Genomic DNA, 15,769 nt, shown 5'->3' with positions numbered 1-15,769 from the left:
AACTGGTTCTGGAGATGGGTCGACTACGTCAGTTGTCTCCGTTAGCTCAGATAAACCTCAGTGGTAGCGGCCCTTTAGAGTCCAGGCGAGGGTACTGCACATTTTTCACTTCTGCTCCAAAAACATCTAATGACTCTATAAATGGCGCCCGAACTAAAAGGAATGGTGCACGATCATTCTTCACCGCTCCCCTAATCCCCAGTCGCCTTTTAAAAGGAGGAGCATGTAAGGAATTTTCTTCCCCCTTTCCACATGACTGCGTAGTATAATTAGAAGCATACTCGACGTGTATTCGAGAGTTCGAGTTCGGCGAGGGTATTCACCTCTCCTGCTTCAGTAAAACCTAATAACTCTACAAAATAACTAAATACCTCTTGAAGGATGAACGTAGTTTTATAGTAAATGTTTAAATAAGGTTGTCTTTCAAACTACAGAAACTTTGATTATGAACCATACTTTACAAAACTTAAAATTGCTTTCTGAGAAAAACGTTTCGACTGAAAAATAGCTCTCCATCCTATTAAAAAAGATTTTAGAATAAATACAGTAGAAATTATGTGACTAAAATGCGACATTGAAAAATGTCATTTTTGCTTATCACATGGAAAAATTAGGCATGGTTAAACTTCAAGTCAGTAGGTGTCACATACTGGAATTCTGAATATGCGGTTTGGTATGCCTAAAAAGTTGCCTTGATGTTAATTTTTGCCTGTAGGTTCTGTTTCTTCCTGTAGGTTCCGAGTTCACCAGAATGCAAAGTAGTTTGAGTCTAAACAGTAATTTAAGTTGCACTTTAGAAAGAATGCAGTGGCAATGATACAGTATAGCCAGTCATCCTAAAACAATAGAGGACGAGTTATCTCGTCCCTCGTAAATAACGAGTATTCCGGTAAGACGAGTTATCTCGTCCATCGCGATGAAAGTGTTAAAGAACAATATTTACAACAGAACTTGAACACTTTCTACCACTGAGAGGGCTTCCGACCTAAGGTGATACCTAACGAAAAAAGCCCATCTAGTGGAAATTATTTATTGAAAAGATCCTTTTCCAAACAGTTTTTACATGACAGTGATATTTTTACATGGAAGTGAAAACTATTTACGGTTTTCTTTGCATTTATGTGCTGCGTTGAGCTAATTTTGATATATATATCAATTTGAGTTTAATAAATTTCAATAGTTCAAGAATTAGAGAGAGTTTTGCAGTTGAATAGAATTCAATAGATCAAAAGTTCTTGAGATATAAAGTTTTGAAGTTTTAAGCTCCTTTGATCGAAGATTTCGTACATAAAGTAGTTCAATGCTTCAGATGATCTTGGTTGATTGATCAGAGGGTTTTGGTTGATCGATATAAAACAAATCAGTTCTAGTTTCAATTTAGATCTTAGTCCGAAAATAATAGTCTTTTTTATACATGATTGTTGAATTAAGTTAAAAAATTAAGTTGCCAATAGAATCAAATTTTTGAACTACTTACTAAACTGGTGACGTAGATTCTTTTTGAATCGTTTCCTGTATATTCATTGACAAAGAAATTACTGCATTTTATATTAAGCTATAAAAGTCAAGATGTGTATCCAACTCATCAGTAAGAATACATGAATTCCACCAAGTTTTTGCAATACACGAAAAGAGCAAGGTAAAAATTAAAGATACTAAAACATATAGTGACCCTAATGCATAGAGTAAAAATTAAGAAAGTAAAACTGCATGGGTTAATCTCCCTTGTTTGGAGCTCCATAACAGAACTTGTCAAGGGAAAAGTGTTAAGCAAGGAAGATTAATCCATGCAGTTTTACTTTCTTAATTTTTGCATTAGGATCACTATATGTTTTAGTATATTTAATTTTTACCTTGCTGTTTTCATGTATTACAAAAACATGGTGCTATTCAAGTCTTCTTACCGATGAGTTGGATACACATCTTGACTTTTATACTTCATTTAAATTTAGCAGCATACCGCGCTAATTTCCAACTTTTAGTACATACCTATCGGGTCAGTGCATAAGTTCGTGCGCATTAAGAGTATGCGTGGAATTCACTATGACGCATTTACTAAAGCAATACAATTTTGAACCTGTTGAAACTCGTCATCGTTTGACTAACATATTATTCAGCTATCACCAACTTTCGTAATTATCGAACGCATTTTAGTACCCATAGAAGATGAATTTAGATAATCGGTACAAACGTACTGTGCTACATTTTTTATTTTCGTGTGGTGAATCTGTCAAGTTTGTAAGCGATAAAAATGAATAGTGTACATGGTGAACACACTATTAATAATACTCATATTGCTCTCTTCAAACCACGTACCTTTCCTCACAGACATCTTACAATGATGAGCATTCACATTTTTTTAACGACAAACCCATTCGTAGCCATCCGATTTATCCTTCCTTTCAATCAAACGCATATCTTTCTTTATTATATAGCAAAGTAGAATGTCTGGAAAAATTAATTTGCGTTTTTCTTTTAACTGGAGCAAAATAGTAAGAGAGCTATTATTGATTGGTGTATGCATGAAGGTTTGATTTGTTCTCGGTATGTTTGTCCTGTTTGTATGAAAGATATGCGTTTGATTGAAAGGAAGGATAAATCGGATGGCTACGAATGGGTTTGTCGTTAAAAAAATGTGAATGCTCATCATTGTAAGATGTCTGTGAGGAAAGGTACGTGGTTTGAAGAGAGCAATATGAGTATTATTAATAGTGTGTTCACCATGTACACTATTCATTTTTATCGCTTACAAACTTGACAGATTCACCACACGAAAATAAAAAATGTAGCACAGTACGTTTGTACCGATTATCTAAATTCATCTTCTATGAGTACTAAAATGCGTTCGATAATTACGAAAGTTGGTGATAGCTGAATAATATGTTAGTCAAACGAAGACGAGTTTCAACAGGTTCAAAATTGTATTGACTGCCCAGAAATAGTTTAAAAAAATTAAAGTTGGAAAAAGCAGCATCCATGATGAGCCCACATTCAGGAAGTTTTGAACTGCTAGAACCAAATTAAACAATTAATTCAGAAGTTTATAGTTAACAACTTTGCCGTCTAAACTCAGAATTGGTCAAAAAACCCCCACGATGGGTGAATATCAAGAAAGTGTTGTTTCATCATGATAATGCTAGACCGCACACGGCTCGAACAACGCCGCAAAAAATTAGCGAATTTAATAGGGAACTCTTGCCACATCCTGCTTACTCCCCAGATATTGCCCCAAGTGACTTCACTTATTTCGTGCTTTACAAAATATTTTACCGGGAAAAAAATTAAATTCTAAACAGGATGTACACAATGAACTTTCAAGTTCTTTTGCATCAAAACCAGGCATAAAAAAGCTGCCTGTAAGATGGCGAGACATTGCAGATAATGGAGAAAAATATATAATTGATTAAAATGTTAAATTGTGTTTTTATATTATTTAATTTACCAAAAAATGCGAACGAATTTATGGACTGACCCAATACTTACTTCTCGTCTAGTTGACTACTTCTTATATTAAACTACATATAATGAATTGGCTTTAGTGTAGAATTGGGTGGTCGATTGGCGAAAAATTTTGTTCAATTTTGGCGATAAAACTCCATTTCTGGTTACCATGATAGTTTTCACTTAGTTTCAGCATCCGTACCGTCACCTTAGGTTTACCGTAACTCTGTTTCAACCTGATATGACGTCATCATTGAGACTTTCTTAAATGTGAATTTTATTGGTTGTTTCGTGATTGCGTGAGTAATTTATGTAAAATTAAATGTAAATTTTATTGGTCGTTTTTGTGACTGCGTAAGTAATTTAAGTAAAAATTAAATTAAAATTTTATTGGTTTATTATTATTATTACTTTTTTTTTTGATTGCGTGAGCATTTCGTTTTAATGTTAGTTACCCGCTTGATATTTAGCGCTATCTTTCTTTATTATATAGCAAAGTAGAATGTCTGAAAAAATTAATATGCGTTTTTCTTTTAATTGGAGCAAAATGGTAAGAGAGCTATTATTGATTGGTGTATGCATGAAGGTTTGATTCGTTCTCGGTATGTTTGCCCTGTTTGTATGAAAGATATGCGTTTGATTGAAAGGAAGGATAAATCGGATGGCTACGAATGGGTTTGTCGTTAAAAAACTGTGAATGCTCATCATTGTAAGATGTCTGTGAGGAAAGGTACGTGGTTTGAAGAGAGCAATATGAGTATTATTGAGATTATAATATTTTCGTATTTGTGGGTGTATGAATCCGGTACGAATCTGATTATGAATGAGGTGAATGTGAAATCGAATGAAACTGTGGTTGATTGGCGTAATTTTTGTACAGAAGTGTGTATGGATGTATGTGTGAAAAGAATGAGATGATTGGAGGTCCTGGTATGGTTGTGGAGATTGATGAAAGCAAGTTTGGTAAGAAGAAGTATAATAGAGCTAGACGAGTGAATGGTAAATGGGTGTTTGGTGGAATTGAAAGAGAGAGTAGAAAGTGTTTTTTTGAGGTTGTGAAAGACAGATCGAGAGAGATTTTGCTGGAGGTTATAAGGCGAAAAATTCTGCCTGGGACGATGATTATCTCAGATTGCTGGAAATTCTATGACTGTTTGAAGAATGAAGGTTTCCAGCACTTAACCATTCGTTGAACTCTGTTGAACCCACGACTGGTGCTCATACAAACAACGGAGCGGTAAAGTCGCTGAACACTGGTAGTTCGGTCCGAGGTTCGAATCCCGCGAACGGGCTGGCTGCATGGGTGTTTTCGTGGTTTTCCCCATGTGTAACGTGTATACGAGCCAGTTTCCCTTAGAAAGTCCTCCGCGAAAGGCATCCCTCCTCTTAGGCAGATAGCCCTAGTGTGCTTTGCCATAATTAAATACACCACCACCACCACATACAAACAACATTGAAAGTATGTGAAGCAATATAAAGCGGGAATTCCGTAAGAACAGTGTTCGATATCGTCGGAAGATATTTTTGATTCCTATTTTGCGGAGTTTATGTGGCGAAGACAATACAGAAATCAGGCGGAAGCTGATCCGTTCCGAGACTTTTTGAATTGCATAAAAGATCTGTATGTGCCGCAGTTTTCCGACGGTGCCGAAGAGATGTCGAAGTAGCGATCTAGGTAAGTTCTATTTTTTACGAATTTTAAACTACATCATCAGGCTCAATCCTAGAAGATGTTGCACAAGTCTCGTTGTTTACTTATCTTAGGCTTGGATATGCGTTTTATGTCGTAATCTTGCCTACGCTTCTTGTTAAAAAAATTTGTTATGCTATAGCTTCATATCTGAAGAAACGTAAGTTATATTTTAACTGAGTTGAAATGTTAGGTTTATAATGTTACTACACGAATTTTTTTTTATAAATGTTTATTCAACTGTGTGATTTCCTTTACATGAAAAGAGATCGCTGTGTACATGGGCAAAGTCAAGGTAGTGCGCAATGCCCAATTTGTGCAATTCTTCGATATTTTTTCTATGAAAATTGATCGATGTGCACATGGACAAAGTCAAGGTAGTGCGCAATGCCGAGTTTGTGCAATTCTCGGGTGTTTTTTTAAGTGAAAATAGATCGATGTGCACATGGGAAAAGTCATGGTAGTGCGCAATGCCGAGGTAGCCCGCGATGCCGATTTTGTGCAATTTTGGGATTTTTTTTAAGTGAAAATAGATCGATGTGCACATGGGAGATGTCAATGTAGCGCGCAATGCCGAGGTTGTGCGCGATGCCGAGTTTGTGTAATTCTGGGATTTTTTTTAAAGTGAAAATAGATCGATGTGCACATGGGAAAAGGTAGTGCGCAATGGCGAGTTTGTGCAATTCTGAGATGCTTTTTAAGTGAAAATAGATCGATGTGCACATGGAAAAAGTCAAGGGAGTGCGCAATGCCGAGGTTGTGCGCTATGCCGAGGTTGTGCGCTATGCCGAGTTTGTGCAATTCTCGTATGTTTTTTAAGTGAGAATAGATCGATGTGCACATGGACACCGAGTTTGTTTAACTAGTGAATATGGATCATTGTGCACATAGGCAAAGCGAGGCTGTGTGTGATGCCGTGCAGTAATGTGATATATTTTATGTGAAATGGTTAATATATCATTTGTATATATTAAATTTGCTTTAATAGTAAATTATATTTTAGTTAACTTTTCGTTGTATTTAAGTTCTATTTTTAATTCCTTGGTTTTTATATGTTGATAATGTTTTCCGACTTACGATTATTGTTGACAGTCCGACGATTTACTCAGCAGTAGCAAAACTGTAAACTTTGACCCTAAATGTAACTTATTATTTTAATATGTAGTGTTGTCGTAATTGCACTTGATAATATGAATTCATTGATTATGTGAGTGAAAAACATTGCTTAGTGTTCCAAATTTGTAGTATTTATTTTCTTATTTCCTCTTCATTGTGAGAAAATATATTTTTTATTTACTAATTTTAGAATTCTAGTATGCCTATAGAGAATATGACGAGATTTAGGAATTTAAGAAACAGTGATATGAAAGCTGTGTATGATTCTGATATGCAATAAATATATTTTTCTTATTTTCATTAATGTGAAGTTTAAAACTGTTAGAAAATAATGAAGATCGTGCCGTTACATAGCAATAAGGTAATTTGTAAGAACGTTGTTTACAGTTTTAATAATTGGTAGAATTCACTTACTGTATCATGGTAATGTGAAATATAAACAATTTTTGTACTTATTTCTATATCTATAAAGATTACCACAGTCGACTCTGGCTCTGAGAGAATACACTGTAACGTCACAAGCTTAGTCCCACCCATTTATGGACGTCAATTAGCTCCGCCTTCGCAACTTTGTTTACGCAGTGTATTCTAAGCTTTTACCCATCGTTAATTTTACATAAATTTTATTCTTTTCCATAACGTAAAAACTTGTTTTAATATATTCAAGTAAGTGTTGCATGTTATTATTCTTAAAAATATTAACATTCTTATAAAATGTGAAATATGAAATATCATTAGGAATAATTTCAAAACTGATGGTGTCTTCTTTTCTTATTTTGGTTTTGCGTAGCAGACATCTTAAAATTGTACCTTCTTGGCGCCGATATTGGCGTCAAAAAAGAATCGCCAAAAAAACAAGGGGCACCCAATTCTACAATTTTACCAATGAATTTCATGATGAAACAATCTCAGGCTCTAACATTTTATAGTGACGCCAAGCTTAGTTACCAGGAGTTAGTTTTTGTTGTCAGAATATTAATTTGTGTTGCCAGACTGTTACATTTTTTGGTATTTATCTCACATATTAATGTGCCATAAGGTAATTACTAAAGCTTTAGCTTACCGTATGTATTGTAATAAACGGCCGAAAATGTGTTGCTCGTGTCCTCGGATGTAGAATACCACACAGTTAGTTGGTTTCCGGTAGATTTGAAAGTCATTCTACCCTTACCGCAGATGCGAGCAAGAACAGGCCCTGAAATGTTTCCGTCAGTTATCTCTAAAAAATTACGCAAACATCCGGCAGAAGGTTTAAGATCCCAATCAGAAAATCTAAAATTAAACATAAGAACAATGTTTTAAAACATTTAAGAGGACAATCTAGACTTTCATTCGTTTAAAAAACTTCAACACGAAAAATCACAAATATTGTTCAAAAAATTAAGCTTTTTCAAAATATGGAATTATGCTAGTGTCGTAGTTTTATGCTCATAACGTTTTATAGCCCAAGAAGTCGTTAACGCAGAAGAGCTATTAGTCTCGAAAAGGCATTTTGCGTTGAATCACTTCAATGGGATGCATCGCTTTTCAAATAGTTGCCATCAAATATTATCGCCCTGTATAACATTTAAAAAAACTAAATAGCGAAGAATCTCCATGAATAGCTGTATGTTTCTCGCATTGGGAAAAAAACAGCCGTACCTAGAGCCATCAAATTTTGAATAACATAGTCCTCTACCCGAGCATGGGCACTCGGAAAACCGAATTTGGAATTTGTTTTCTTAGTTTTAGGTTCTTTATTGGCTCAGTTTCATATTTTGTAAAACTTCAACGAATTTTTCATTAAAAAAACACAATGATTTCAAAACGAGCAGTGGCAATACTGTATGCGAACATTTTTTTTTTATCCTCAGCGCCTGAGACTGTCTATCGGAAATGCTAAAGATACGCTGTTTTGATATGTTTTGTGATATTGCTGTTAAGTTGAATTTTATGCGGTTTATGTGCGAGTGAGTTGAATTTAATGCGGTTTATGTGCGGCATATGTTGAATTTTATGCGGTTTATCGCAAAAGATTTAATAAAAAAAAGGTAATTAACAATAATAATATTTAATAAATAAAGGTAACACACAAAACGTTAAAAAAACGCGCCTTTGTTGTGCGTAATGTAACATCGGAAAGCTTTCAGGTTCTTTTTGCTGTTTTTGCAAGTACTCTTACAATCAAGTAAATTGTAATTACTCATACAATAATTACCTATCCGATATGATTTGGAATGCGATGAAACTAAAACATACGTACTTGAGAGCTATGACTTTGTTAGGTTGAGCTTCTATCTGCCAGATACAGTTCCAGTAGTGATGCGAGTCGTAGTGCGACGGAGAAGATATCACACCTCTTGGATCAGTACGAATGCCACCACAATCTGCGAGAAACAAACAATACTAAAATGTATGTCTCACTGGGTGGCAGAGAGACTGACAACATTAGACCAACCAAAAGATTGCAGTAGCAAAGGAACTCGCACATGTTATTAAAAACAAAAGGTAGATATTTTAAGATATTAATTCAAAACACTGATCTTAGAACTTCATCTGCTGTTTCTTAAAATAAGATGCAAACTTTTATGGAAACAAGTCTTAGTATTGTGGGTAAAAGTATTCCTAAATATCGAATATTTTATGTGCTCCTCGTAGAGTGAAGACTTCAGTGAGTAAAATATTGTTGTTGTTAGTTAGTGTGACTTATCTCACTTGCCTGACAGTAACATCAGAACAAGCTCACGAAATTCTTCGTGACAAAAAATGCAAGCCCTTAGCAACGGCCCTTAGCAACGGCCTTGAGCACCATACAGGTGACAAGACAATACAATACGACTTTGCTCAGTTCCGCACCCAATTTTGATGGAGAGTCCCCCGGGGGAGGGACGGGTTCGAGGGTCTTTCACAGCTTTCTCCCTGCCCCTAGAGGATTTTAGGCTCGCTGCATATTTAGAGTGTCCGCATGCCGCACGGACACTATACATTTAAGAGGTTATCACACATAGCTAGAGTCTCTGCTAGACGGGACTTTTCTGAGAAACAAGATTTTCCGTTTAAACGGAAGGATTCCTAGAAAAAAGAACCCCCGCCTGAAGCGAAGTCCCACCTACTTACGGAAACTGCGTTGCGGTTATGCGGGATTTTTTCAAACCTCACCGAAAATGTGTCGTGTCCCGGGTAGAGACAGCCAATCAGACGAAAGTTCTGCTTCTGAAGGATCACGTGATCCCGATTTGAGCGATAATCCATTACTGTTTGGCGTTCAAGTCTTTGTAGTAAGTGAGAATGGTAACCTAGCTAACGTGTGTTTCCTGGAATTCTGCGGGTTCTGAGAATTGTCCCTTTCGACGTCAAGTCCCGCGTAGCCGAAACATAATGTGATTGGGACCTGCCTTCTCCGGGATTCGAACCAGGGACCTTCAGTACGAACGTCAGCGTCGCTAACCTCTATCCCGGTTGGTGGGCAGTAAAATATTTCTTATGCTTTAGTTAGTTACCAAAACGTGATATATACGTAACGAAAAAGTCTCAGAGATGCGCTTAATTAATTCCTTTATAAGAATACAATGGTGGCCAAAATTGTGGACACTTTTGGAAATTTTGATGTTTTTAAACTTATGTGTAACTTATGTGTGTGCGTATAGAAAACGTTACATTTCACAAAATGCAAACTTGTATATATCATTTTAAAGAGAATTTATAACTGAATTCAATACAAAACCCAAAATTCAATTCTTTGCAATACCACAAAAGTTAAACGATAATAGTTATCGATATACATTAGATAGTGATGATTGCAGTGAGTTATCAGTACTTAGTAGGGTACCCTTTATTTTTGATTACAGCTTCACATCGACGTTTCATTGAGCTGAAAAGAGTTTTAAGCTCTTCTTTCGTTATTACATGATGCCAGGAAACAATTATAGCCTCAATTAGTTCCCTTTTATTTGATGGGCGCCTTATTCGGACAAGAGTTTTCAAACGGTGCCACAAATTTTCGATAGGATTGAGGTCAGGTTTTTGTTTCCTGGCCACAACAATTTAATGCTCTTTGTACGAAACCACTCTTTCGATATTTTGGCCGTGTGGCAAAGAGCAGAATCCTGCTGAAAAATAAACGAAGCGTTATTGGGAAAGAGATCTCTGATGGAAGGTAGAAGTTTCGGTTCTAGAATAGTATCAATGTATTTTCTGGCATTCAGTGTCCAATCGATGACATGAAGGCGACCAATACCATCTGCTGACATGCATGACCAAATCATAACACGAACTGGGTTCTTCACAGTTGCTTGAATGCAGTCGGGATGTAGCTCTTCTCCTATTCTACGTCTTACATATTTTCGCCCATTACTACCGAATAACGATATCTTAGTTTCATCACTCCATATAACTTGTGACCACTGATCATCTGTCCAATTAATGTGTTCCTTTGCCCACTGTAGTCTTTTTTTCGTTGCTGAAAATTAAGATAAAGCTTCTTTTGTGGAATTCTACCTCTCAGTCCAGCATCTGTTAATCTTCTCCTGATTGTTCTTGAACTGACAGAAAGACCAGCATCATTCAGATCACTTCTGATGGCCGCTGATGACATTTTTCTATCTTGGTCATTTTATTCTTCTGTCATCAATAGATGTGGTGCACTTTTTTCGGCCTTTTCCTTCTTTGTTTTTTATTGAATTTGTCTCCTGATATCGTAAACAAAACTTTCCGACTCCAGATGTAGTCACTGAACCACCCGCCTGTCTTGCAATTTTAGCATAGGAAAGACCACTTTCTCGTAACACAATAATATTACATCTCTTTCTAGGTGTCCAATCTACTCTTTTATTTGATGTCATTGCTTCTTGACTAAATATTAAAAATTTTTACAAAAATTCCTACTTGTAATTGCAGTGTATAAGAAACAGGTTCTCCTTCTACAGAACAAAGCAAAATAACAATTGTTTCAAGTGTAAACATGATGTCAGCTTCTACTGACAGTTACTAACATTTGATTGCTTCTCAGAACAAGAACAGTGATTGGCCAGGAAAGCTAGACATTAAAAACCACTTCATAACGGTGTTTTTTATTTATATTAAAGTACATATAACTTTTTTTGTATTGCAAATAATTGAATTTTGTGTTTTGTATTGAATTCAGTAATAAATTCTCTTTAAAATGATATATACAAGTTTGCATTTTGCGAAACGTAACATTTTCTATAAGCATATAAAGTTCAAAAACATAAAAATTTCCAAAAGTGTCCACAATTTTGGCCACCACTGCCAGAGAGAAATTTAATAAGAAATGTTATTTCATCAAAGAGCAAAACTACTTATCACCGAAAAAGCAAAAATGATTAAAATTTTGGGCTAACATTGAAACTGAAATTGTTTTTGAAACTATGATTTTAAATTGCATTTAGACGAGTATAAAAGTTGTACAAAAATATCCCAAACATTTTGAAGTAGTACACTTGTTTACTTGTGTTTTCAATTTGATATACTGTCGAAAATGGCTAAATTAAACATTATGTTATGGTTGAACGAAACAAAGTATAACAAAGGAAGTGCGTCATATTATGAAACATATCAAATATTGGTTTTAAACACTTTTCTAATTTAATTACTTTTTACAGTGTGTAATAATTTATTGAAAATATTCTGGGTCCCAGTCGCTCTTTAAAAAGAGAGAGTATATAAAGTGTTTCTTCTACCTTCGTGGTGTAGTAGTCTGCATGCTGAGCGCGTATTCCAGAGGTTCGATTCCCGGCGAAGGCGTTGTTAATTTTTCATCTTTCCTGCTTCCAAAAAATACCTAATCATCGACGAAAAGGAGACATCAATCTTCTTACATAATCATCGACGAAGATCAAAGTTCTAGAGTCAGTTTTAATTTGAAGATGATTTACTTCACTGCGAAATTTTTCATTTCATGAGGAAAAAACACGAAACTTTTCCAAATGAATAGGCATTTTCTGAAATATCAGTGTTTGTTCTGATCATGCTAAATTCATCAGAAGAAATTAGAAAATCCTTCAGAACAATTAAGATTGAAAGTCTCCCATATATAACTTAGTGGGCAAATAATACCTGGGGCAAGAAACTCACAGAGGATGCAAAGCTCATGGTAAAATAGAAATAATGTATATATGGCAGCTATATCTTAGTTGCTATACATATTTTAGGCTTAATCAGTATTAGAACTGCTGTACTCATTGTTCTATCTAGGCATAATCAGTACTAGAACAATGATTAAGAAATGATTTTTTCCACAGCATATTAAACAAATGTGATATTCTTAGAAAGGACAACGGCATGGATCGAAAATTTTCTTTAAATATTGAATTAATATATAATGAAGAGTAATAAATAAACACATAACTAAAATGCGATGTTCTTGGGAAAAGACAAAGGCACTGATGAGAAAAATTTCTTTAAATGTGGAATTAATATCGAATGTGGAATAGTAATAAATAAACACATTACTAAACAAATGCAATGTTCTTGAGAAAGCACAAAGGCATAAGAAAAATTTCTATAAATATGGAATTAATATCGAATGTGCAATAGTAATAAATAAACACATTATTAAACAAATGTGATATTCTTGGAAAAGGACAAATTCATGGATAAGAAAAATTTCTTTAAATGTGAAATCAATATCTAATGTGGAATAGTAACGCATTACTAAACAAATGCGATATCCTTGAAAAAGAACAAGGGCATGGATAAAAATATTTCTTTAAACGCGGAATCAATATCTTATGTGGAATAGTAATACATAAAAACATTACTAAACAAATGTGATATTATTGGAAAAGAACAAAGGCATGGATAAGAAAAATTTCTTTAAATGCGGAATTAATATATAATGTGGAATAGTAACTCATAAACACATTACTAAACAAATGTGACGTTCTTAGAAAGGACAAAGGCAAATGTGATGTTCTTAGAAAGGAGAAAGGCAAATGTGATGTTCTTATAAAGGAGAAAGGCAAATGTGATGTTCTTATAAAGGGGAAAGGCAAATATGATGTTCTTAGAAAGGAGAAAGGCAAATGTGATGTTCTTATAAAGTACAAAGGCAAATGTGATCTTCTTATAAAGGAAAAAAGCAAATGTGATATTCTTAGAAAGGACAAAGGCAAATGTGATATTTTTATAAAGGACAAAGGCAAATGTGATATTCTTAGAAAGGACAAAGATAAGGATACCACAAACTTCTTTAAATGTTTAATTAACATCTGATGTGAAATTGAAATATATAAATAAATAGATAATTTTAAAAAAATTCTTTTCCTCACACGAATTCATTAGCAGCCTCTATTCTGTGTTTGCCTCTATTCTGTTATCTTCAGTTCATCATCGAGGGCGCCTCGGTGATGAACTGAAGATTGTTAACATCTAGTACGGAGCTAGCTGGTGCTCAGGTGATCTCTCACCTCAAGAAAGAATAAGACAGTATTAATCGTATTTTGTACTCTTGGTAATTATATGTAAATAATGTTAAAGATATTTCTCACATTATATACGAGAGATTCATTTTTTACAGAAATATACTCTTCACAAAATAATTACTAATTAGCAAACATTTGAAATCTAATAATCAGCATGTGGAGACATTAGTAACCTAATGGATTGGTAACATGAAATTAGTAACCTAACATTAGTAACCTGATATTGGATAATTGGAAAAGCCGGAGAGATGCAAAATGAGCAATCGCCTTTGCTGGGAATCGAACCACAGACCTCTGGAATACCAGCTCAGCGTGCAGAACCACTACATCACGAGGCACGCTAGGAGAGCAGGAGAAATACCTTATAAGCAAACCTTTGAAAGATATTTATTTTTCCGATTTTGTATATTTTTTCTTTGAAAATATTTGTGCTGAAGTGGGGCAGATATTCAGACATACCACTGAGGTGATAGCCGCCAGAAGTATTGAAGATAGTTGACAGGAATGGAAAGATATTGTCGCGAAATGCCCAGCTGCGGTGAGACAGCTTCTGCAAAGAGGGATCAGGGTTGACAGAAAGTGGCATTGAAAGACAGGGTTGCCTGATTTTGCACGAAATCGCCCATTTGGCAATATTTTGTTGACAAAAATGCGATATGTTATAGACGGAGCGAAAACTTTTTAGAACACATTTTTAGCGGTTTTCTGGGTAATATTCTTGAAGGTGGGTCATAAGAAAAATATCTATATTATTCTAATCATTTATATATATATAACTGTAACCCACCTTATTATTATTACTCTCGAAGATTATTATTCTCGAAGGTGGGATAACAAAATACGATAGATGCTGTTAAAAAATAATTGCCGACATCAAAATTAATGTTGTAGATTAGGTGCTCTTCCCCTCTATTGTCCCAAATTCGAGATCCTTCCCTGCTTTGCAACGTTTGATGCAGATATCTCCTGCCCTATCAAATAATTGTAAATCAAAACTTTTTTCTAATTCGGACTGAAATTATTTGACTCCCTCCCTTTTTTCTTTCAACTGCTGCGCTCTCTTTCACTTACACTTTCCTGCTGGTAACAAGCTACTTTTCCACGCTGCTGCTTATTTGCCTAAAATGACGTTAAACGGAACTTATTGTATTCAACTATAATTAAGAAATATCTTGTCCCAAAATAACGATTTGATATGCATAAAAAATAAAGATTGTGATTTTTCACGCCCAGTTGTGCTAAATGCGTCATCATGCTTTTTCAGTGAGACAAAGCTGGACTCTCATGTAGTTACATAGTCCAGCTTTGTCATTCCGGTGCCTGACGGCCAAAATATTACATAGATATATATACCCTGCCTGTCCTGGGAGAGAGTAGTGTCTTGAGTTCAGAGATTAGCTTGACAGTGATCAACCGTGTGGAGATCTGCACTGTAATGCTTTGCAGTGAAGCTGCCTTCACCGTTATAGCCTAAAAGCTTTGTTTCTGATTGTTTCAGCCACATGAGAGAAGCGGTGTAACACCGTGGTTCCTTGGTCTTGTTACGCCACTTCTCTCGTCTAGGTCTGAGATCTTACACCCAATCTCTCGATCTAGGTCTGAGAGCTTACACCCAATAGAATAATTAGATCATTGCGAATAAATACTGTATAAAAACTGAACTGGGTCATATAATTTATAAATAATTGTTTCGGTATGTTTATCATAGTTTTTCCACGACTGTAAACGTATCTTTCGAACTACCCTCTTTAATATTGCCTACTGGTGAACAAATTGTGCTTTGATTCTTCATCAGGTGTTGTCTTCGATTGCTCCAAATCCACGAACCCGTAGAACGCAACAATATGTTATTGTACTTAGTTTTGTACACTGCGGGGAGGTGGTGGAAGAAGAGGTACAGTTCTATATCTCCTGTTCTCCTGGGGGGGGGTCGATCGACGAAATTCAAATTCAAATTGCGTTTTTCATGTCTCGAAAGCGCGACTTAATATATATATATATATATATGTAATAATAACATTCCATAGTCAAGAATACACTTAAAATTCTAACTGTATGTCTTTTCATTTTTAATGGCGACGTTCTCTTATTTGAAAGTACG

General features: G+C 35.2%; 1 protein-coding gene across 1 annotated transcript in view; it reads right to left on the bottom strand.

Moving 5' to 3' along the window:
* LOC118190809 (cubilin-like) overlaps nt 1–15,769 on the bottom strand; it is a 413,937-nt gene that overhangs the window by 56,236 nt on the left and 341,932 nt on the right. Inside the window, exons 54-55 of the mRNA XM_085826303.1 lie at nt 8,490–8,613; nt 7,311–7,519 (exon numbers count right to left, since the gene is read on the bottom strand). Of these exons, the coding sequence (XP_085682429.1) occupies nt 7,311–7,519; nt 8,490–8,613 (333 nt within the window). The remainder of the gene's footprint in view (nt 1–7,310; nt 7,520–8,489; nt 8,614–15,769) is intronic.

This window comes from Stegodyphus dumicola, chromosome 11 (genome assembly GCF_044657685.1).
Source record: "Stegodyphus dumicola isolate Sdum_Otavi_A_Nest chromosome 11, ASM4465768v1".
In the NCBI taxonomy this organism is placed as follows: domain Eukaryota; kingdom Metazoa; phylum Arthropoda; class Arachnida; order Araneae; family Eresidae; genus Stegodyphus; species Stegodyphus dumicola.
The sequence above is the reverse complement of the archived record's forward strand: the minus strand, read 5'-3'. Positions and strand labels throughout refer to the sequence as shown.